General features: G+C 35.6%; 2 protein-coding genes across 2 annotated transcripts in view; one reads left to right on the top strand and one right to left on the bottom strand.

Annotated features, from left to right (window-relative positions):
* LOC117325708 overlaps positions 1-25232 on the top strand; it is an 84419-nt gene extending 59187 nt beyond the window's left edge. The window contains 9 exon segments of the mRNA XM_033882130.1: positions 8450-8490; positions 8732-8959; positions 9245-9420; positions 10942-10977; positions 11790-11867; positions 13938-14181; positions 16255-16319; positions 19021-20911; positions 21503-25232. Coding sequence (XP_033738021.1) covers positions 8450-8490; positions 8732-8959; positions 9245-9420; positions 10942-10977; positions 11790-11867; positions 13938-14181; positions 16255-16319; positions 19021-19172 — 1020 coding nt within the window. The 3' untranslated portion in view covers positions 19173-20911; positions 21503-25232.
* On the bottom strand, positions 1622-5081 carry LOC117325706 (putative ankyrin repeat protein RF_0381). The gene has a single exon (XM_033882126.1). The coding sequence runs from the start codon at positions 3307-3309 to the stop codon at positions 1984-1986; it is 1326 nt and encodes a 441-aa protein (XP_033738017.1). The 5' UTR covers positions 3310-5081; the 3' UTR covers positions 1622-1983.
* Positions 25233-25490: the final 258 nt, after the last annotated feature.

Raw genomic sequence — 25490 nt, 5'->3', positions numbered from 1 at the left:
GAAATCAATTTCCTTTCCTTTTAATGGAATCTTTATGAAAGAACGTGATGATATCCATAGCACAATAAGCAGTGCTTTGATGTGTTGAGTCAAGTTGTAAAACCAGTCATATACACAGGTAATGGCAGATACCGTAGTCATCGTTATAAATGTCATATACACAGGTAATGGCAGATACCGTAGTCATCGTTACAGATGTCATATACACAGGTAATGGCAGATACCGTAGTCATCCTTATAGATGTCATATACACAGGTAATGGCAGATACCGTAGTCATCCTTATAAATGTCATATACACAGGTAATGACAGATACCGTAGTCATCCTTATAGATGTCATATACACAGGTAATGGCAGATACCGTAGTCATCCTTATAAATGTCATATACACAGGTAATGGCAGATACCGTAGTCATCGTTACAGATGTCATATACACAGGTAATGGCAGATACCGTAGTCATCCTTATAGATGTCATATACACAGGTAATGGCAGATACCGTAGTCAACGTTATAGATGTCATATACACAGGTAATGGCAGATACCGTAGTCATCGTTATAGATGTCATATACACAGGTAATGGCAGATACCGTAGTCATCCTTATAAATGTCATATACACAGGTAATGGCAGATACCGTAGTCATCGTTATAAATGTCATATTCACAGGTAATGGCAAATACCGTAGTCATCGTTATAAATGTCATATACACAGGTAATGACAGATACTGTAGTCATCCTTATAGATGTCATAAACACAGGTGATGACAGATACTGTATTCTAAAGGTGGACATTGTTAGGTCACCTATCCAAGACACAATTAGTTACCAATTAATAACCAAGACACCCAGAAAGTTGATATTGGGCCTGTAGCATGCTGGTCGATACTTGCTGAGAGAAAGGGGGAAGAGGTGGTGCATAGAGTGTTATTGTTTGTTTGAACATGTTCCTTCCCATAATGCTTCATTGATTACATTCAGGTTTATTTAAATAGAATTTAAATTTAAATCCAGCACTTAGCTGAAGAGAAAAAAGATGGATTATGGTATGGATGTTTAGTGTGAAGCTTCCTTAGTGATAAATGGAAAACTGCTCCGCCGTATGATTTTTTAACCTGTAAAAATTGTACTTGATGTGTACACATAAGTTTGGATTTATCTAAATCTCTTAACTGAAAAATCTAATCTCAAGCTGAGCATTTCTTACCTTTGATAATCATAACTCCCACCACACACCACCCCACCCCACCCCTCCCATTAATTAGAGATTGTTTATAGTCAGATATTTTTCTGTCTATTTGTCTGTCTGTTTGTTAATAGTAGATATTTTTCTGTCTATCTGTCTGTGTGTTTGTTTATAGTAGATATTTTTCTGTCTATCTGTCTGTCTGTCTGTTTGAGTCTGTCCACCTGTCCTTACATTTATCTGTAATACAATCTTTTACATTACATATTTTGTCTTTTAAATCACCATATGGTAACACGGGCACACCTTGGTAGATATTGGTACTTGTCAGTCAAGCTTGGTTAATGCACTTTCAGTAAAAGGATTTAAATTCAATATGTCAGTTTACTTTAAAATTTACCTTTAAGATAGATTTCTAAAAAAAAACACAGAAATACAATTTTTTCTGATTTAATCAATGTGAACAATAAGTTAAAGCACCTGAATTTTCACACAAAACTTATAAATATCACAGAGAAAGTAATATTTGCACTAAAAATTGGTTTGAAAACATTTTTGAGGAGTTTCACTTCCAGATTCTATAGATCTACAACAGCAACTGTACTACAAATTTCTTAGCAAGTGAAACACTGCTGTAAAAATAATGTGCTTATTGTGAAGTCCGAGATGAAATTTGTTAAGCATTGTCCATTCTCAGATTGAAGTCACACATCTATAGTTTTCCATGAAAATAGCACTATTTCCGTATACCGCATAGTCAATTAACATACTGTATATCAGTAGGTTATCTCATACTTCAGTCAGCGTACACTTTTTTCACCAGAGTTTTTATTTCTCCCGATTTGTCGTAGTCAGTAGCTACTCTATTTTCCTCGTCCACTGTTGCTATATTGATACCGCCATGTACGAGACACATCGCTGCATTTTTGTGACCATTGATGACGGCCGAGTGGAGAGCTGTTCTCTGTTTGTTGTCATAACTATTGATGTTAACGCCGCACCGTAGCAGGAGTCGCATACAGTCTGTATTTCCGATTCGTGCTGAATAATGGAGGGGTGTTGAGCCTTGGAGATCACGGAGGTTTATGTTAGCACCATACTGAAGGAGGAGACCTGTCACACTGACGTTACCAGAGTCTATAGCATTATGTAGGGGTGTTTTGTTGCCAATAGTCAACATGTTCACATTGGCAGCTTGCTTTAGTAGTAGAGAGGTTATGTCCGCTGAACCATTTGTTGTGGCTAGGTGCAAGGCTGATTTGCGAAAAGTTGTGGTCAGGTTTACATCAGCACCATTGTCAATGAGTAGTCTAGTAATCGGATAATGACTTATTGCACATGCCATATGGAGAGGTGTCCTTCCCATTAACTTTTCTTTGGTGTTGACATTGGCTTGGCTCCGACGTAGAATCAGTTTCACCACGTCCAAGTAGCCCTCCGACACTGACAGATGTAGGGGAGTAGTCCCCGTACGGTCCTTGCTACTAACGTCCGCATTTTTTGATATCAGTAGTTTTGTCAGTTCAGGATGTTTATACCCAATAGTCATATGAAGAGCATTCCTGCCAGAATTGTCACTGGAATTCACATCAGCACCCTTTTCAATCAGAAATGAGGTCATCTTTAAATTGTTCTTCAGTAGCGACATATGGAATGAAGATCGCCCAGTCTTATCACCAGTGTTAATGGCTGCTCCGCGTTCTACCAGCATCTCCACCGCCTTTAAACGGTCGCCCAGGATCAGTTTATGTAACAAGGTGTTACCACTCTTGTGGCACACGGTCTGGTTGACATCAGCTCCATGGTCTATGAGTATTTTGGATGTAGCCAAATTGTTATATAGAATAGACTTGAGTAATGGTGTCTCACCGTCATTGTCTCGACTGTTGATATCCACGCCCAACTCCAACATGATGCGTAGTATCTGTGGTCGTACACGTTGGGCCACACAGTGAAGAGCCGTGGTGCCTTTAGCTGTGATGGTGGTAAATATCTCAGGACAGTATTGGTCATACTTATTCATCACATTAACTATATCATCCTCATCCCCCAGAACAATAGCCTTGACTAGTGCCTCAGAACCAGCCTCAAGTTCCGCGTAGTTCTTCATCAGGTAGGTCATAATCCACACAATTCTAAGAAAAACTTAAGAATCAAATCCAGAATTTTTGCAAGTCATAATTTCAAAACATAAAAAATATGGAAGTCAGTATTCAAAATGAATATTCTCCACCATAAAGTTTGGAAGTCAGTATTCAAAATGAATATTCTCCACCATAATGGTTGAGTCTCCAGTCAATGCAGCCCAATGGTAACACAGTGAATATTTACCGTTTTTGCTGTTTATCAAAGTGCTTGTTAACACACTGTAGTAGACTGTAGTTTGTATCATTCAGTAATATACAAATCCCTTCCACTTTTATTGAGGAAACCTTATATGTAGAAATGCCAGTCTATTGTGGATTCTGACCAGTAAGACTGGTTGTCAAGGGTTGTAAACTCTTACTGGAGATGTTTATGGCTGGCACTGAAGCATCGTGTTGTGTGGATAAGTTGTTATGGTTCTCTAGAGAGGTACTTACAGATATCTACCCGTCTGTTTTAGATCTATCTAGTACACAAACGATTAGAACACTTCATACATGACTGTATATCATCACAAACTTTGGTCCACTCCTACGCTCACCTGTCATCCGACTAGTAAATCCTCCGTACAACAATAATCATCCACGGTATAACAGGTATACGTTATCCTTTTCTTATAGCAATTAAATCCTTGCATAGTCACAGCTTGTCACTTTTAAATAACACATATCAGAATATATCTGAATAATTTTTACAGCAGTTCCCTTTAAAGTGTTGAAGGTATAGTTTAATGTCCTACACTTGCATTACCACAAAATAAAACATGAATATGTCAAAATGTAATTCTCTGGCTAAATATTGCACCAGTCCACTAAGTATGATGATAAGGTGCCATTATGTCTATTGTTCACCGAGGGTGTAGGTATGTTACTGACGTCTGAGGAGGGGAGACAGTTGCTATTTTCCCACCTTAGTACAACAACGGATTAGGTGTGTTTGTCAACAGTCAATAACCTGTCACTTTCCTTGCAAATCAATTTCCAAGTGTAATAACTTTCTCCTCAAGTGCTTTTACCTGTGGGTGATTGTGCTCGTTCTAGTTGGGTAATCCACGAAGCTCTAACCAGCCTGGCTTATATATATATCCACCTGTACCAATGTTCTGGTCATCTGCGAGGAAAGTTTAACATGGACACAAGCCTTCCTTTGTCCTGTCTTGCTGGAATCACTATCCGAGTGAAATCGTGTAACTTTCATACAGCCGTTTAGATCGTATCTCTGCACGTTATGATAGGCGGCCCATACTTTATCGTGTTTCACTTCTCATATCACCAATCAATTTAACATCAAATTTCCTAAGGGGAACAAGGTGGAAGCTATTGACTCCAGATTCCTTTTAATCGTGCGTAGGAATAACTATTGGCTAAGATTTAATTTTGTCTGTAGAGTGGTGTCCTTTGAAGTTTGGAATCACTTAACTGCTGGACATTCTCCAATGTTTTAATTGAAAGTGTCCATTGTAAGTGTCAATGATGTACTAGCTGTGCTGGCTAAGTAAACCTGGCAGGTCCATTATAATGACTGTAGTTAGTTTGCAGTGTAGAAACGTCACTTTTTTCACTTATCCTGTAATTTTGAAAAGTAAACTTGGCTTGCACACTTGATGTCTCCTGTCACTTGTTCAGTGTACATAGAGTTTTAGTAGTATATATAAAATAAACATGACCAGTGTTTACCTAAGCCTGGCAGTGTTAGGATAAGTGATGTCACTGATCGGCCTGGAGCCTTCATACCGCTGCACTAGTCTACCCAGCTAATACCCTCTGTAGGTATTCAATCCTGGACCATCATGGTCACTAAAACAGTATAGATTACCTCAGTCCAATCACTGGTCCGATTGCTGAAGCATCACTTTAAGGTCACCTTGGGGTCAAGCTAGTCCACCCTGACCGCCAGCCAGGTAAATGGTAATCGTGTGGCACTGACAGCTTGTTGATAATTATGATATTGATCAATGTATCATAGATTTGTAATCTCCTAGTTCGCTCAATGTGTCTCCATACACAAGCTCAGCTGTAGACTTGATCAGTTATATACTAGATACTTAATTCCCTTCCAACACATAAATTTGGTTTTGTCTTAAGCTACCTGGTATACATTATCGGATTCCACTCGAGATTTTGGGTGTGTCTACATGTCTGAAGGGCCTTTCCAATGATTACATTTCAGATTCACAAATTTTACCAGCAATATACTTCAAGATGACTATAGCTGAGAGTGATTACCTTCAAATCAAACTGGATAAATTATAAATGTTTTACCATTAAGGATGTAGAGGACACACAATTTAAATATCTTGACTTTTGAGTATACAGATATTAAGGCCTTTTACAGCCATTCTTTACTGTGGTATAAGGGGCATGGTTAGTGTATTGCTCAATAGCAGTTTTAAAAGTTCTTTGTAATTGCCATCAATCTATAAATATGGCTCATATAAATCTGGAATTGAAAATGTCATGAATCAGTAAAATATGAATGATTTGTATGAATACAGGATCACATTTAGAAAAAAGGTAGATATGGTGTTGTGTTAAAGGGTTGGCCTTACCTGTGGTTTATCTGACAGGTACACAATACAGGGGTGTGGGTATCTCAAATCTCAGGTGTTAACGGTATGTGAGAGAAAGTAATAACGCAAAATTTCCTCTACAAGCCTTGATAAAAAGCCAATGTATTACCGTCTTTGAAAATATGTTTTAAATTAGACACTAAGAAAAAATTGGAAATATTCCAACAACAAAGTAGTTTATGATAGAGGTATTATGGTGGTTGTATTTCTTATTCACTTTAAGTGAGATGTAATTATATAGAACAATCTTATTAATGTTCTATCTCTAACCTCTTTTATACAAACTTATATCCAGGCCACGTAACCATGGTTTGTAGAGGTCAAAGGTCAAGGTTGTAGTTCCTACAGAACACGTGGCTGTGCCATGTAGTTTGTTTTGTTAATCATGAAAACACATAATTACAATAAGAAGCTATGTAAGTGTTTGGGAGTTGGATACACACAGAGTAAGATTGATGAGCAAGTAGAATCTTATAATGATAGCAGTAACTAAGGGGAGGTAACACCACATCAACTGATAGCAGTAACTAAGGGGAGGTAACACCACATCAACTGGTACTGACAACAGGGTTATAGTCTAGTCAATATATTATTATAGAATCTTATAATGATAGCAGTAACTAAGGGGAGGTAACACCACATCAACTGGTACTGACAACAGGGTTATAGTCTAGTCAATGTATTATTATAGAATCTTATAATGATAGCAGTAACTAAGGGGAGGTTACCACATCAACTGGTACTGACAACAGGGTTATAGTCTAGTCAATGTATTATTATAGAATCTTATAATGATAGCAGTAACTAAGGGGAGGTAACACCACATCAACTGGTACTGACAACAGGGTTATAGTCTAGTCAATGTATTATTATAGAATCTTATAATGATAGCAGTAACTAAGGGGAGGTAACACCACATCAACTGGTACTGACAACAGGGTTATAGTCTAGTCAATGTATTATTATAGAATCTTATAATGATAGCAGTAACTAAGGGGAGGTAACACCACATCAACTGGTACTGACAACAGGGTTATAGTCTAGTCAATGTATTATTATAGAATCTTATAATGATAGCAGTAACTAAGGGGAGGTAACACCACATCAACTGGTACTGACAACAGGGTTATAGTCTAGTCAATGTATTATTATAGAATCTTATAATGATAGCAGTAACTAAGGGGAGGTAACACCACATCAACTGGTACTGACAACAGGGTTATAGTCTAGTCAATGTATTATTATAGAATCTTATAATGATAGCAGTAACTAAGGGGAGGTAACACCACATCAACTGGTACTGACAACAGGGTTATAGTCTAGTCAATGTATTATTATACCCCCGCAACGAAGTTAGTGGGGGTATACTGGAATCAGCTAGGTTGTCCGTCCGTCCGTCTGTCTGTAGACGCATTTTGTCCGGACAACTCCTCCTAAACTGATGGGCCAATTCCGATGAAACTTCACACAAATATTAATGATCATGTGGAGATGTGCATGCCACTTTTTCTCAAAATTATGGTTGCTATGGCAACTGGTCACTATAAACAGATTTTCTGATAAGAACCATAACTTTATGTTTGTCCGGACAACTCCTCCTAAACTAAATGGCCAATTTCAATGAAACTTCACACAAATATAGAGGACCATACATAGATGTGCATGCCACTTTCTTTTTTTTCAAAATTATGGTTGCTATGGCATCTGGTCACTATAAACAGGTTTTTTCCGATAAGAACCATAACTTTAAGTTTGTCCGGACAACTCCTCCTAAACCAATGGGCCGATTTCAATGAAACTTCACACAAATATAGAGGACCATGTCTAGATGTGCATGCCTCTTTATTTTTCACAAAATTATGGTTGCTATGGCAACTGGTCACTAAAAACAGGTTTCTGATAAGAACCATAACTTAAAGTTTGTCCGGACAACTCCTCCTAAACTAAATGGCCAATTTTAATGAAACTTCACACAAATATAGAGGACCATACATAGATGTGCATGCCACTTTAATTTTTTTCAAAATTATGGTTACTATGGCAACTGGTCACTATAAACAGGTTTTTCCGAAAAGAGCCATCTGGGGGTATTAGTCAGCCATCCTGGTGACAGTTCTAGTTATAGAATCTTATAATGATAGCAGTAACTAAGGGGAGGTAACACCACATCAGCTGGTACTGACAACAGGGTTATAGTCTAGTCAATGTATTATTATAGAATCTTATAATGATAGCAGTAACTAAGGGGAGGTAACACCACATCAGCTGGTACTGACAACAGGGTTATTGTCTAGTCAATGTATTATTATAGAATCTCATAAACTTAAAATAAAACATTAATGTGACATACATACTACAACATCAGTACATTCCGGGGAATCATAAGTCGGTAGATATTCAGTTAGGACTCAGTTAGGACTTTGGGAGATTCTAGGATGAGATGTTTATGTGATGATATATAATTTTGTAGATCAGTAATCAGAATGTATAAGTGTTTATTCGTAAGGTATTTATCAACAACCAAATAACACTGTAATTTGTTTTACAGAAACGCCCTGTCGGCCATACTCACCCGGTACAAGGCGCAGGGTAAGTTTACTGATGTAACATGTTAAACAAGATCGCATGTTTAAAACCTCATATACTGTACCTAGAGTTCTATCGTTATAGAATTCAGCTTCTGTAGAGAAAATTAAATATTTTCTTAGAAATGCTGTTTTACCATCAGTAATGATGAATATGGTTCCACTTCATAATTCTGATTATAATCTGGCTTTGTTTCTGTGAGAGAGTGCTATTTTTAGTAACCTTATTTGTTTCTTTACCAAAGTGAGAACAAGGAGAATCACATGACCAACGGTCACCATAACAGCCACCACCATGTCCAGAGTGAGCGTCCACACACTAGTGCCGGTCACCACATAGAGCTCCAGTTGTCAATCCCTGGGGACACCTCTCTGGACACAACACATTCCAGTGACACATCCCAAGCCACCCCCAAAGGGCACCGCTCCTCTGCACGCCATCATCCCTCTCCAAGGTTTGGACCATTTGCTGGGTAAGACAGTTTATTTTGTCTCACATTTTTTATGTGTGGAGATAGATTAACATTGTTGAAACCCAACTTCTCGAAAAAAAAATGAAAACATGAAAACTATTCATTTGCACTCTTTGAATTAAGAGATATAGATTTCTAATACAAATCATTCCTGCATATAGGTAGCTGTTAGATTCCTGTGTATAATGATTTAAGCTGTTACTGCAGCTATCACTGTGACCTTAGATGTATTTCTGTAACTGAATCAACACTCTAGAATAAAAATACTTTGTTCTCAAATTTTAGGAAAAAAGTTGCAACTGCAAGGGCAAGGCCATTTAGTGCTGTGGATGCCTACAGGTACATTGTAGCTCACCCCATCCGACCATCACTGACCGAGAATGCCTACAACACATCATACCAACAACAACGCACAGAGGCCTGGAAACAGTCAGTACAGGCTCGCGCACAGCAGAATAAAGGTATGAAATGAATGATCACTTGGATGTCATGAAGTTGGGAATTGGTGGTGTGTCACATTGTCAGGGATTGGTGGGGTGTCACAAAGTCGTGGATAGGTAGGATGTCACATTGTCAGGGATTGGTGGGGTGTCACGTTGTCAGGGATTGGTGGGGTGTCACATTGTCAGGGATTGGTGGGGTGTCACATTGTCAGGGATTGGTGGGGTGTCATAAAGTCAGGGATTGGTGGGGTGTCATAAAGTCAGGGATTGGTGGGGTGTCACATTGTCAGGAATTGGTGGGGTGTCACGAAGTCCGGGATTGGTGGGTTGTCTCATAGTCAGGGATTGGTAAGATGTCACAAAATCTGAAATTGGGGGATTGTCTTGTAGTATGGGATTGGTGAGGTGTCATAAAATCTGGATTGGTGAGATATCAAAAAGACTGGGAATGGTCAGTCTAGTCAGTGATTGGTGGGATGTCACAAGGATCATGATTTGTAGGATGTCACATAATCATGATCTGTGATGTATATAAGTCATTTGTTGACTTTAAGTGCAAAAAAATTATAATGGAAAAATAAATCTTTGTATTGTATGATTATATATACTAGTGTTGACCATTATCTATACACCCCCATTGTTGTGTGGTAGTGTACTAGTGTTGACCATTATCTATACACCCCCATTGTTGTGTGGTAGTGAACTAGTGTCGACCATTATCTATACACCCCCATTGTTATGTGGTAGTGTACTAGTGTCCACCATTATCTATACACCCCCATTGTTATGTGGTAGTATACTAGTGTCGACCATTATCTATACACCCCCATTGTTATGTGGTAGTATACTAGTGTCGACCATTATCTATACACCCCCATTGTTATGTGGTAGTATACTAGTGTCGACCATTATCTATACACCCCCATTGTTATGTGGTAGTGTACTAGTGTCCACCATTATCTATACACCCCTATTGTTATGTGGTAGTATACTAGTGTCGACCATTATCTATACACCCCCATTGTTATGTGATAGTGTACTAGTGTCGACCATTATCTATACACTCCCATTGTTATGTGGTAGTATACTAGTTTGACCATTATCTATACACTCCCATTGTTATGTGGTAGTGTACTAGTGTCGACCATTATCTATACACTCCCATTGTTATGTGGTAGTGTACTAGTGTCGACCATTATCTATACACTCCCATTGTTATGTGGTAGTATACTAGTTTGACCATTATCTATACATCCCCATTGTTATGTGGTAGTATACTAGTTTGACCATTATCTATACACTCCCATTGTTATGTGGTAGTGTACTAGTGTCGACCATTATCTATACACCCCCATTGTTATGTGGTAGTATACTAGTGTCGACCATTATCTATACACTCCCATTGTTATGTGGTAGTATACTAGTGTCGACCATTATCTATACACCCCCATTGTTATGTGGTAGTATACTAGTGTCGACCATTATCTATACACTCCCATTGTTAGGTGGTAGTAAACATTGTTGATGTAATGATCACAGGTGCATTAAGTTTTGTCTACGAGGAAAATGATGAAGGTAAGGTCAGTGATCAGTTGGTGACTACTGATAGTAAGTTTGTGCTGATGTCATGGCAAAGCATTGTCGTCTTTTCAGTTCTGAATTCAAAGTTTAAAATTGTTCTTCGTTTGGTTTAGTATAAACCATGGTTATTATGTTCTCAAATTTGTTGCGACATTTGCTTCTGAGAATATTTTTCCACAAACTGATGAGTGATTCAGGCTGTAGGGGCTTTCTGATACCTATATGGTTTGTATAGTATACAGTGTATCAACACCTATATATACAGGGTGCTGGTTATGTAGAGTGGAGAAGGTATTACGTAAGGAGGATGGTGTTAAGGTGTGACAATTATAGCATCAGATGATGTGACACTATAATCTATTGGTGTATATATACTTATATCCTTCATAGATTTTTCCTTCATTATGTATTTGTTTTATCACCTTGTGTAAAATGCTTGTGATCTAAGTTCATGGAGTGGTATATGTCATCAGCATATAGCAGCTTTCCTAAAACCCTTTAAAACATGAATCTTGTTGGATTCTTGAATGGAATATCATTTCACTTCTGTAGAAATAAGAGATGGTAATTTTTGGACTAACATTCCAAGCTACATAACTTGTTATTTAAAAAAAAATTGCTTTCTGTATGAATAATGAAATCAAAAATTTAAAAATAAAAGTCACATGTTTTTTGTTGTATACCTAAACTTTTCGTGTTCCCTGTTATAATTTATAAATGTGGATTTGTTTGAGGTCAAAATCATTACCATTACAAAATCAATCTGTCAAGGTTAACAATTTTGTTATTTACTATGAATTTTAAAGAGACAAAAGAGGAGACAATTCCGTCCCCAGTTATTACAGTCCAAACGGCTGTAGTGCAGCCAGACAGTGAGGAAACAGGTAACCCTAACGACACTCTCACCTGATCACCCGATCACCTGTTCTGTTTTACTGAAACACGTCTGCACTTCTTTACTTATTAAGTTATTAATTTTTATATTAAAATCTCCTCTTTTTAATTGATAGCACACATGTACTGCTAATTTTTTTTTATAGTTTTATTGATATTGCTAAAATATATTAAATACAATATATATACATTACTTATCTGCTTTCAAAAGTCATTTAATATGTTAACTTGATAATGGTGTTTTCAGCTTTCTATTACATCCCTGGTCATTTCACAGAAAGAAATACTGCTTTTACACCAAATTAATTAATCAGAGCCTGTCAGATTTGTCTTTGATTTTCTATTCAACATCTGCTTTTTAAAAGAATTGCATTATCTTCATCAGACATTTGTATTACTTTGTATCTTCATCACACATTTGTTTTACTTTGTATCTTCATCACACATTTGTATTACTTTGTATCTTCATCAAACAGTTGTTTTACTTTGTTTCTTCATCACACATTTGTATTACTTTGTTTCTTCATCAAACAGTTGTTTTACTTTGTTTCTTTATCCAACATTTGTATTACTTTGTATCTTCATCACACATCTGTATTACTTTGTATCTTCATCAAACAGTTGTTTTACTTTGTTTCTTCATCACACATTTGTATTACTTTGTTTCTTCATCAAACATTTGTATTACTTTGTTTCTTCATCAAGCAGTTGTTTTACTTTGTTTCTTCATCCAACATTTGTATTACTTTGTATCTTCATCACACATTTGTTTTACTTTGTTTCTTCATCAAACATTTGTATTACTTTGTTTCCTCATCAAACAGTTGTTTTACTTTGTTTCTTTATCCAACATTTGTATTACTTTGTATCTTCATCACACATTTGTTTTACTTTGTTTCTTCATCAAATATTTGTATTACTTTGTATCTTCATCACACATTTGTATTACTTTTTATATTCATCAAACATTTGTTTTACTTTGTATCTTCATCACACATTTGTTTTACTTTGTTTCTTCATCAAACATTTGTATTACTTTGTATCTTCATCACACATTTGTTTTACTTTGTTTCTTCATCAAACATTTGTATTTCTTTGTATCTTCATCACACATTTGTATTACTTTGTTTCGTCATCAAACATTTGTATTTCTTTGTATCTTCATCACACATTTGTTTTACTTTGTATCTTCATCACACATTTGTTTTACTTTGTATCTTCATCAAACATTTGTATTACTTTGTTTTTTCATCATTTTTTTCATCACTATATTTACTTTTCTTCATGCTTTCTGCATTGATATTATCTCCATCACACACATTTTTCTGTTTTGTGATTTGGACTTCTGACTGTATTTTTGCCTGTAGAACCTTCTAGTAAAGGATGTTTCTGTTTGACATGTTTTTGACTGTTCTAGTTCATGTTTGATCTTGTTGATCTCTTCTAATTTTCAGGTTTACTTAAAATAAACAGCTGTTGTTTATATACCTGTGGATACAGGTGTAAAACAATGAAGAATATATTTATCAATTTGATTTTAACTTGCACTTTAACACCTTGCTAATTCTACTTCCTGAATGAATTCTCTAAATGATCATGTTATATTACTAGTGTTGGTGTCTTATCGGGAGGCAAATATAATGTACAGTAAAATGATATTGCTCAGCATTTATATGTTACTCAGGACGGCAATACTTCTCTCCATATAGTCATATGTATCACAATATCAATTTAGATTTGAATGCAGGCAGTTTTTTGACTTGCTGAAGAACATTTGACTTGTTTTAATTCAAATCAATCAAAGAACATTATAAAGGAAAATATTAGCAATGATTTCTGATTATATATTTTTGTTATTTTAGATTGAGAAGTCCAACAATAGTTTGTATGTATCACTTGTTATTATGTTGGCCTTAGAAAGTAAAGTGAAATAAGTATTCTGAAGGTATAATACCTTTACTAGAGGAGTACAATATGGACCAATATCCTATATAATACTGGTGGTCCTGTGTATAGGCTTGTTATACTACATGATAACCTACTGTCATTATGTTACACAGTGGGACATTGGTCACCGCCACCAGCGAGACCATCATCACCAGCGATGAAAAACAAGGCTGTGTCACGCCCAGGGAGTGCTGTCCTAAACCTGTCTACAGGAAACCATTGGCTGGCAGGGGGTAGGGATGTCTACTGGGAAAACTTCAAAAAGCGTCCGATGTCAGGACATGTTCCAGGATGGAAGGAAGGATTACCAGACAATATGCAGCGTCCGAGGTCTGCTGTGGCCTCACGGACATGGAGGTAACTTTATTATTGTTTTCTTTTCTCCTATAGTAAAGATGAGTTCACTGGACTGATATCAAGTTATGTGGATACCAGTTTCTTGATCAAATGAGAGTGTGAATTAATATCCTCTTGGTTGACTGCCAAGGCAGGGCAGATTATTTATACCACTGCTTTGTATTCCGCAAGGAAGTTAGGGGGGTATACTAGAATCAGGTTGTCTGTCCGTCCGTCCGTCTGTCTGTAGACGCATTTTGTCCGGACAACTCCTCCTAAACCGATGGGCCAATTCCAATGAAACTTCACACAAATATTAATGATCATGTGTAGATATGCATGCCACTTTATTTTTCTCAAAATTATGGTTGCTATGGCAACTGGTCACTATAAACAGGTTTTCCGATAAGAACCATAACTTTATGCTTGTCCGGACAACTCCTCCTAAACCGAAGGGCTGATTTCAAAGAAACTTCACACAAATATAGAGGACCATGTGTAGATGTGCATGCCACTTTCTTTTTTTTCAAAATTATTGTTGCTATGGCAACTGGTCACTATAAACAGGTTTTCTGATAAGAACCATAACTTTAAGTTTGTCCGGACAACTCCTCCTAAACCGAAGGGCTGATTTCAATGAAACTTCACACAAATATAGAGGACCATGTGTAGAAGTGCATCTCACTTTTTTTTCCTCAAAATTATGGTTGCTATGGCAACTGGTCACTATAAACAGGTTTTCCAATAAGAACCATAACTTTATGCTTGTCCGGATAACTCCTCCTAAACCGAAGGGCTGATTGATTTCAATGAAACTTCACACAAATATAGAGGACCATGGGTAAATGTGCACGCCACTTTCTTTTTCTCAAAATTATGGTTGCTATGGCAACTGGTCACTATATTACTGGGTTATCTTAGTTAGCCTCTAATTAACAGTTCCAATTCACCATTGACTCGTGCAGATTACGGGGGTTTTAGTCAGCCATCCTGGCGACAGTTCTAGTTATCATAAACATTGTCAGAAAAAAATCATCCAGTAAAGGATATATAAGGATTGATTACCTGATATTTAACCAATGTATATGGACATCACCTGGGTCATTACATTTAAATGATTGTTAATGCTTTTGTAATGACTTAATCAAAATACTCTCAACATTATTTTGTATATGTTTACAGCAGGTCCTATCAATGTTATTTTGTTTATGTATATTTTGTATATGTTGAAAGAATCTGCTGTCAACATTATTTTGTATATGTTTACAGCAGATCCTGTCAACATTATTTTGTATATGTTTACAGCAGATCCTGTCAAAATTATTTTGTATATGTTTACAGCAGATCCTGTCAATATTATTCTGTTTATGTATATTTTGTATATGTTGAAAGAATCTGCTGTCAACATTATTTTGTATATGTTTACAGCAGATCCTGTCAATATTATTTTGTACATATTTACAGCAGATCCTGTCAATATTATTTTGTATACAGCAGGTTCTGTCAACATTATTTTGTATACAGCAGATTCTGTCAACATTATTTTGTTTATGTTTACAGCAAATCCTGTCAACATTATTTTGTTTATGTTTATATCAGATCCTGTCAACATTATTTTGTATATGTTTACAGCAGATCCTGTCAATATTATTTTGTATGTTTACAGCAGATCCTGTCAACATTATTGTGTTAATGTTTACAGCAGATCCTGTGTGAACATTATTTTGTTTATGTTTACAGCAGATCCTGTGTGAACATTATTGTGTTTATGTTTACAGCAGATCCTGTCAACATTATTTTGTATACAGCAGATTCTGTCAATATTATTTTGTATATGTTTACAGCAGATCCTGTGTCAACATTATTGTGTTTATGTTTACAGCAGATCCTGTCAACATTATTGTGTTTATGTTTACAGCAGATCCTGTCAATATTATTTTGTATACAGCAGATCCTGTGTGAACATTATTTTGTTTATGTTTACAGCAGATCCTGTCAACATTATTGTGTTTATGTTTACAGCAGATCCTGTCAACATTATTGTGTTTATGTTTACAGCAGATCCTGTCAACATTATTTTGTTTATGTTTACAGCAGAAGATCTAAGACACCAACACCTGTCACCCCATCCTCTCTGATGTATGAAAGTGTGATGCAAGGTAAGGTCTTTATGTGGAGTTCTGTACATATAGCTAGTGTCTCAATGGTCTCCAATTATAATTATAGTGAGTATGGTTTAATCTCATTACAATTTGTAGTAATCTTGTTATAATCTTACAGAATCTGTGGTAATCTTATTAAGGTAATTTATAATTACACTATGTTTAATTTGTATGTATAGCTATTTGGATTACCTTAGGTAATCTGATTGTAATGTTAGATAATCAGTTTGGAACTGATCATAACCTGATAATAGTCAGTACTTTACCCTTGCTGTCTATATCAATTAATTACACTGGTATTATGAGATGTCAAGCATTATTTCACTAAAGAGTGAATATGGCAACTTACAATATTTATTGGGAGTGGTTATTTGTAGATCCCCTTACCACAGAGAATGATCAGAGGGGGAGCACACAGGGATCACCTTTTTGAATTTTTGGAACTTCTCATGGAAGTTAAATGTTCATTGCAATATTCTTGGTCCTCATTTTCAGGGGAGATAACTGCTTTACATAGCATCGATGAAGAATTGAGTACATATACATTTGTAAGCTATGATCGGCTTTAAAAGGACATTTATTTTTAGTCTGGCAACCTGGATTATCTCTGAGTGCATATTTTTCCAAGCTTGAAGTTATCTGCTCTTGTTCAGATTCTGTACATTGTATCTACAACATTATGCTTTCAGTGATTGATGCTGATCTATGCTGTCAGGCAATTTTTTTACTTAAGTAAATTTACATGCTTTCTGTAATAAATGTTGGTATAAGATTTTAAGTAAAATTGAATAGTCACTTACCGGTAAGTATTTAAAGCAGGAAATGTAAAATTGACAATTGAGTGTCACATTACCACGCTAGCATAAAGACATCACTGTTTCTGTATCAAAGGCATACCCCTTGGTAGCCTATTCAGAAAATATATCAATTTTATAAAAAATACAAAATACTCAGTACATGTACATTCATATTTCCTATGACATAGCAATAGGAGAATAAGGACATTTCATTTTCCTTATTCTGTTCCAAAAATAAACATAGAGGGAAATTTCTCTGAATAAAGCATGTGTAAATTCATTGTTAGGTATGTCCTTGGGACGAACATTTCCCCTCGGTAGAAAAAACAACAACACTTTGTGATAATAAAATATAATAATTCAGGTTAATTCATGTCAGAAATTGATATCAAAATGAGTGAGAATGATTGTGGTTCCATTGTAAACATTTCTTTCTCTTCTAGATATGAGGCTGTATTCCCTAGTACGAGGCCGCCCAACACTTAGAGCTTGAGCGATTTAGGTCCATATCTAACATTTATTATACCTTTATACACAGTTTGACTTTTCTCACCAGCCAATACCAGCACATGTTGTATCCCAGTCACATATTGGAGTTTGGGTCGGCAATGTTCACGGTTCCATGTATTACCATATACTGCTTAGTTACCACTATTATTTCTCAATTTTGTGATAAAGTAATCAAATTCAAAACGGGACTGCGGAATTCTTATTTCACTCTGACAACATAGAAATGTCAACGTTCTTTTAGATGTATTCATTTTCCTCATAGCAGAGAAATACTAGTGTATGAAACGTAAGCTGTGTATGGTATGTAATAACAATGATGTCACTCACAGCCTTGGTGATATTACAGTAATAACAGTTATATACCAACATATCATGGTGACAGATGTATCATGTTTGTCAAGAAAGCCTGCTTATTGGTGGAAAATAATAGATTTTACTCTTTAAAATTTGTAATATTTAACATTCAACAACCCAGTTCTCCTCTAAATACATCAGGTTTTTGTCGACAGATGATCAGGAATTAAACCTATCAGTGTAAACTTAAATAAACATTTTGTTTATCAGTGTAAACTTTGATAAACATTTTGTTTATCAGTGTGAACTTTGATAAACATTTTGTTTATCAGTGTGAACTTTGATAAACATTTTGTTTATCCGTGTGAACTTTGATAAACATTTTGTTTATCATTGTGAACTTTGATAAACGCTTTGTTCATCAGTGTGAACTTTGGTAAACATTTTGTTTATCAGTGTGAACTTTGATAAACATTTTGTTTATCAGTGTGAACTTTGATAAACATTTTGTTTATCCGTGTGAACTTTGATAAACATTTTGTTTATCAGTGTGAACTTTGATAAATGCTTTGTTTATCAGTGTGAACTTTGGTAAACATTTTGTTTATCAGTGTGAACTTTGATAAACATTTTGTTTATCAGTGTGAACTTTGATAAATATTTTGTATCATGTACATCTGTAATATTTAGGAAACATTGATAAAACATTTTGTATCATGGACATTTGAAACACTGAAGGTCAACATTTAGTTTATATGATTCATAAAGATGATCAAACTTTTGACAGGTATTGGTTAAATTCATAAATAAACTTTAGATTACTATAAATACTCCTTTACCTAAGGAAATTCCTTAACTTTAAATCTACCATAGAAACATAGGATAGAAATTAAGTTCCTTATCTAAGATTCCAATAATTATTTCCTATTGGAAAATTTATGCTAAGGAATTTCCTTCAATTATGGAATGAAATTTGAGCCTGGTCGAACATGTACTTTATAGGATATATGTGTATTTGTGTTGAAGGGTAGAAGACTATCATAACTTGAAGTAACTGTGAATACTTGAATAGCTGTGTTATTTGTTTTGTTGTGCAGGTTACCAGAACCCCTGGTCACTTCCTGAGCTAACTGACCTCTCTGACTACCCCTCCCCCTCCCACCAGTACCCTCAGCCCCGGGCCCTGGGCACGCCCACGCATGGATCCGACTTCTACCATCCACCAGCTCCCGACACTGTCTATAGGTAGAGCTAGCCATCATTCAGTGGCTGTAACCCACCATGTTTTCCACTGATCCCTACTAGTTGTGTCCAGACTGACCAATGCTGACCAATCACTAATGTACCTTGTGATAAAAAATAAAAATGTTTAGCAGACAGTCCAGTTATAGGATATCATATAATGGTGGGCGATTAGTTTTGGTCAGTCTGTCTGGGGTTTATACCTAACCATACATACTGCTGTGATATTAAATTGTGATATAGTGGTATACATAACAGGTCTAGTCATGCATGTAAGTTACCTGCCTTGTAACCCTTATATAACTTGTAATCTCTCACTCATATATAGCTATTTTAAGTCTCCATTACCTCCCACTGGTTAGGACAAGGGAGATAACTCAAAATGGATTATTTCCTGAACCCTACCTATATTTACATTACAAACTGTTTCTGAGTAATGTTGTTTATTTTTTTGCTTTTTGTTAGTATTGACAGGTTTGGTGTACTCTAGATTGGTTATTTACTGTTCTCATTCTATTGTAGATATGCATTGTTTATTTATTTTATGAAGAAGAATTGTTTTGGTCTGAATGGTATAATTTTGTATTTTACTTCCTACTGCTTAACTTCAAAAAATATTGTTGGTACAGTGCATTTCATTTCTTTGTTTTTCTAGATTTTGAATTGCTATCTTTTTTTTTTTTTTTTTTTCAAACACTCATTTTACTGATGCTGACTATAGTCCAAGGAAAACTCAACAACTGTAACATAATATTTTTTGCAGATAAATTTGATTCTGTTCTGTGAATGATTATAATCATGAACTGTTGTAGATGTTGCTGATCTATTTTTACTAGATGTTCATATCGGAGATCCTATAAACAGGTCAAGAAATATAACTTAAACATCACTGGTTGTACTGGTCCAAAGTTGAAACATACAATTTTTAGTTGGCTAAATTAACTTAATTTGTTGCATCTAAATTAGATTGCACTTGCCTTTTTAGGCAAGTTGTCACCAATATTTACATTTACTGGCCTTAGGCCATCAGATCTGAGTTTTTTCTAATCCAGAAACATACATGTCTCCATAAGAAGAGTTGGCATACATTTTGTTAGACTTTAACGATTAATAAATGTTTTCTCAAAAACTTGGAAACCCAGTTTTGTGGGATAGTGATTTGAATGTAGGTATAGCTCTAATATAGGCCTAGTGTAAAGGAATCCCTCTCCACAGCACATTCTCATACCCTGGTGGTTATAGTTGTAGGATCAAATTCTGTTGTGCATTTATATTTACGGTGAAAGTTCAAAACAAATTGAATTAATGAATGAATTAGAGACTATGATGAAGTACAAATCCATTCAACCCAATACACCATGGTAATCTGCTGATACACCACTATGGACCAATCAGGATCAGTAGATGACTGTAGTGTATCGGGGGGGGGAGGAGACAGAATTGGTGTTGTGGAAGAGGGACAACTGTAGCTGGTGGTGGTTCAGGGGTCAAAGGTCGGGGTTGTGGGTACAAATATATGGTGTGGGGGTCAGGATGGTGCTACTTACTGACCAGATTGACTGAGACAGGGTATGATCACTGAAGTATGATGTGATCACTGAAGCATCACATTGTAATCTATGGGTGACTCCAGGCTAGGTGTGTGACCACCTTTCGACCAATTGTGTGCTTTCTGTGTGCTGTGACCTTTGAACTGCCTCCTTGACAACTGTGTGCTGCTTTGCCACACATATGGTGGCCATGGTGGTAAGATGCCGTGCCATTTCCTCTGTTTTAACCCTGTTTTTAACGCTTCACAAAAATATCATTTGCCAAGGTCTAATATTACATTGTTCTTTATGATGGCAAGGATTACATATTTATTGGAAAAAGAATTAAAGTCAATTTTGCATTATTTAATTGTTTTTCAAATTTAGGATATATATATCATTTTAATAATGTTTGTATTGAAATGTAAATGCCTTAACAAACATGCCTACATGGAGCTGAATTGACTAGAGGGTACACTATTCCGGACAGATGGATGTATCATAAAGACCAGATTAAGTTGTCGGAGATAACTTTGTATCTTTTTGTTTTGCTGTTAATACTTTAATGCTGGCCTTTTCATATTGAAATTTGAACATGCTCTATCATCAGAATATGTTATTCAGTTAATTGCTATGATAATGGATGTTTGAAAGGTATATATGTATGATACTGTATCGAAGATAAAGATGGATGTTAAATTACTGTATTATATACATGTATTGTAATCAGAATGGACAAAAATCTTACTGTTATTATCATTACAAAAATAAAAATACATCTTTTTACACGTTATATGTAACTTTTCAGAACCCCACCCAGTAGTCCTCGCAGCAGAAGTCCTAAGGTGGTCTACCCAGGCATGCACTGTATCTTTGAATCGCCCGAGCATGACAATGACATGAATGCCGATACGCAAATTTATTCCTGATGATACTTCGGATAGTGAAGAGTCCTCAGCATGGAATGGACTCTGATGTCATCATTTACATCAGCAGATGTCTCGCTGTCTATTGGTTCATCAGGTTTTCAGCAAGTTATACTGCCTGTGAATAGGGTTTAAAGTGTTTTATGTTAGGACTGATATTCAGAGGTCAAAGTTAACTAACTAGAAATTAAACGTTGAGCCTTGTTAATCCTACTACCTCTCAAAATTTGTAATAAATATCTCTATGTCATTTGACATATGTCATTTTTCCTAACAATAAATCAGACTGGATTATCAAGGCTCCACTCTACACCAATACAGAAATGAGGTCTCTAATAATCCATAATCATGATAATGTTATACAACATTTGTTTAAAACTCTGGAGCTCTTTAATTTTCTTTGTTCAAACTGTTGTCAAGAAATTCAATTTTTTGTATTCTATATGTGGTAATGACAATAGGAACATTGAGACATCCTAACTTTGGTTTACACAGCTAGCCTTAACTTCTGTACATTTTGGTCACATGGCCACAAACAAAAAAGTCCATGCATGTATATAAATTTTTATAAAATATTACTTTGTATAACGATACCATCACATAAGGTGGTGTCAGAGGTATGCTTGCCGCTTTTCGTTTATGTGTGACCTTTGAACTTGTCAAGGGTAGTGTTTATTTACATAGTCTTTACTGCGTGCTTGTCTGTCATTGGACAGAAGGTCGCGGATACTTAGCAGGTAAAATGTCTACCGATGTCAAAGTAACCCTATTATTGGGTTTGTAACATCTATGTGTTGTTTATTGTACTTTTTCCCATTCAGACTAAATTGTATTTGTCCAGATTTTCTTTCACCACTTGTCTGGAATGCTTTGTCCTGTATTTCCTTGTTATTGTTTTACCTGTCCTGGAATCCTTTGTCCTATATTTCCTTGGTATTGTTTTACCTGTCCTGGAATCCTTTGTCCTATATTTCCTTGTTACTGTTTTACCTGTCCTAGAATCCTTTGTCCTATATTTCCTTGTTACTGTTTTACCTGTCCTAGAATCCTTTGTCCTATATTTCCTTGTTATTGTTTTACCTGTCCTGGAATCCTTTGTCCTATATTTCCTTGTTATTGTTTAACCTGTCCTGGAATCCTTTGTCCTATATTTCCTTGTTATTGTTTAACCTGTCCTGGAATCCTTTGTCCTATATTTCCTTGTTATTGTTTAACCTGTCCTGGAATCCTTTGTCCTATATTTCCTTGTTATTGTTTTACCTGTCCTAGAATCCTTTGTACTATATTTCCTTGTTATTGTTTTACCTGTCCTGGAATCCTTTGTCCTATATTTCCTTGTTTTACCTGCCCCCTTTGTCAGTGTGATAGCCCTGCTAACAGGGTTTATATAGACTGATTGTTACCAATGTTCTGTGGGGTTTGAAGGTTATACAGTTTGTTAGAGGTGACTAATGTGTGTGCTAGGATAGTCAGATACTAACAGAAACATCTGTTTTGTTTTTTATTTCATAGATCTGTGATGTATTCTTTCTTATCCATTGTTTAAAGTGCCATTGTTGTTATGTGGACCTTTTAGTAACAAACTCCTGTCTCTTGATATTATCACTTATGTTGAGGTTTACTCTATTCCTTCAATGAGCTTCTTGGAGCATTCATATCTGAGAATTATCCATGAGATATAATCCAATGTCCTATAATTCCAAGTGTATTAGTTGTATATTGAGGATGTTTTCAGTATATGCCATTTTTCTGTAGACCTTTGACCTTTTATTAATCTTCTAATTTTACTGAAAAGGGAATTATATTTCAACTGATAGTCTGTGTGTTACCTTGTCTGTACATATCTTATATACTCTCTCAAATCAGTCCCCATCTCTTTGAATAAGTCTCTATATCCTTTCTTTTGGTGTTCATGCTATATTTGAGATCTTTACAACATGACCTTGTCAGTGACCTTTGAGCTCTAGCTAGTTGAACTGACATTTTAGTAGATTGATAACTTTAATAAACGACGTTTAGACTGCAGTACTTGATATCTGGACTGAAAAAGATCTGATATTTATTGTTTACATTTTCTATCTGTGATACAAGATTAGATTTTATAGGTTATATATATGTACAATGAAATACTTTTATAAAGCTTTTACTGTGATGCCAAAATTATACGTTTATGCTATAGTTGATGTTAGTGGGTAAAAAGTAGGCTGCCTCCACACTGGTAGTAGGGGTGTGTGGAGGTGAGCTGTCTCCATGGTAATAGACGCGTGGAGGTAGGCCGTCTCCATGGTAATAGACGCGTGGAGGTAGGCCGTCTCCATGGTAATAGACGTGTGGAGGTAGGCCGTCTCCATGGTAATAGACGTGTGGAGGTAGGCTATCTTCATCGTAATAGGGACGTGTCGAATCGAGGTAGGCCTTATGTTCTGGTGCCAAAGTTTTTACTTAACCAGTGCCTTCTGCGTTGCTCATTATTATCATTTTGTTATTATTTACATATTCATAGTTTAATCATTGTTGTGTTGTTTGTAAAATTGTTTGTTAAACAGTCATCCCATCAATTAATGTGGTTATATGGTGGTGTCTAATGGCATACCTTTTAATATAAACAGGTTTTTACTTCCTCTACAATGTGTAACAAGGTTTAGAAAAATTACAGAGGATTCTATAGTACCTATTGAGATATTGCTGAATTATGTAAATCAATTACTGGGAGTTGCCTCCCTTAGGAAGGCTTTAGTAATGGACAAGTTCTATGATATACATATGTACCTTAAAAATTGTAGTCTGTTACTGTACAAATACTAAGTTTGGCAATGCATAAATTATCATAGTAAGTTGAAAAATTAGGAAATATTCATTCACTCCAAGAATTGTGGACAGCTGGCTTTCTTTACCAGAAAATGTAGTTCAAGCCCCAAATTTAATCAGTTTTGAAAAACGTCTGGACAAATTTTGGAGTAAGATCACAACATAAATACTAATATATCTTTGTTTAGATATTATATATTGACTGTGATCTGAATATAGAGGCAGTTATTCCTGTGTTCAGAATATACTAAGTTATACAAAGTTGAAAATGGACATAATTCTAAAGGAGGAAATGTTCAGACATTGTCTTTACCAGGTATGTTCAGACAATTTCTGTACCAGGTATGTCCGACCAATTCCCTATCTATTAGAAACTTTACATTTAAATGTTTTAATTATTTACCTACAAGCACTTTATTGTTTTAAATCCAATTTACATTCTTGAACATCTTTTAATGAAATTGTTATTTTTTTTTATGTTTTTTCCTGCACTTCAGGTACATAGATGTAGTTGAATGTGCACAATCGAGCATATTCTATTCAGTAAAATCTTAGGTTTGACCAGAAATAGAATTGTATGGGTAAGCAGTAGGTATTGGAGGACATCCATAACTTGTGGAACCCTAAATCAGGGTCTTAAATTATATTATCTCTTGGTGCACTAACCTTTATTGGTTGACAACATCAAATGGAAGTATTGTTTGTTTGTGAAATGTTACGTTTGTATGTGAAATATAATATTTGCATGAGGAATACCATATGTTTATATGTGAAGTAGTAATGAAATAAAGAGTACTATTTTCATTTAGCTTTGTTTTAATTGAGCAGCAATGATGGCCGGCACACATGGAAGAGATGCACTAATGATGTATTAATGTAAACTTGTATTACCAGAGGATACTGATGCTGCATTGTGAAGATAGAGGCATGATGTAAAAGTGAGAATAATAATTAAACTGATGATTCAAAGATAGAAGTGTAGTGTAAAAAGTTGGATAAAGATCTGATGTTAAAAGTTACAATTTTGCTTTCGGCTTGGCGGAATATCTAAAACTTAGACTG

Source organism: Pecten maximus, chromosome 4 (assembly GCF_902652985.1).
Source record: "Pecten maximus chromosome 4, xPecMax1.1, whole genome shotgun sequence".
Taxonomy (NCBI): domain Eukaryota; kingdom Metazoa; phylum Mollusca; class Bivalvia; order Pectinida; family Pectinidae; genus Pecten; species Pecten maximus.
Note: the sequence above shows the minus strand (reverse complement) of the source record. Positions and strands in the feature narration are given on the sequence as shown.

Coding starts and splice junctions, on each gene's coding strand:
- LOC117325706 (XM_033882126.1), bottom strand. CDS start 3,309: ATGACCTACCTGATGAAGAACTACGCGGAACTTGAGGCTGGTTCTGAG.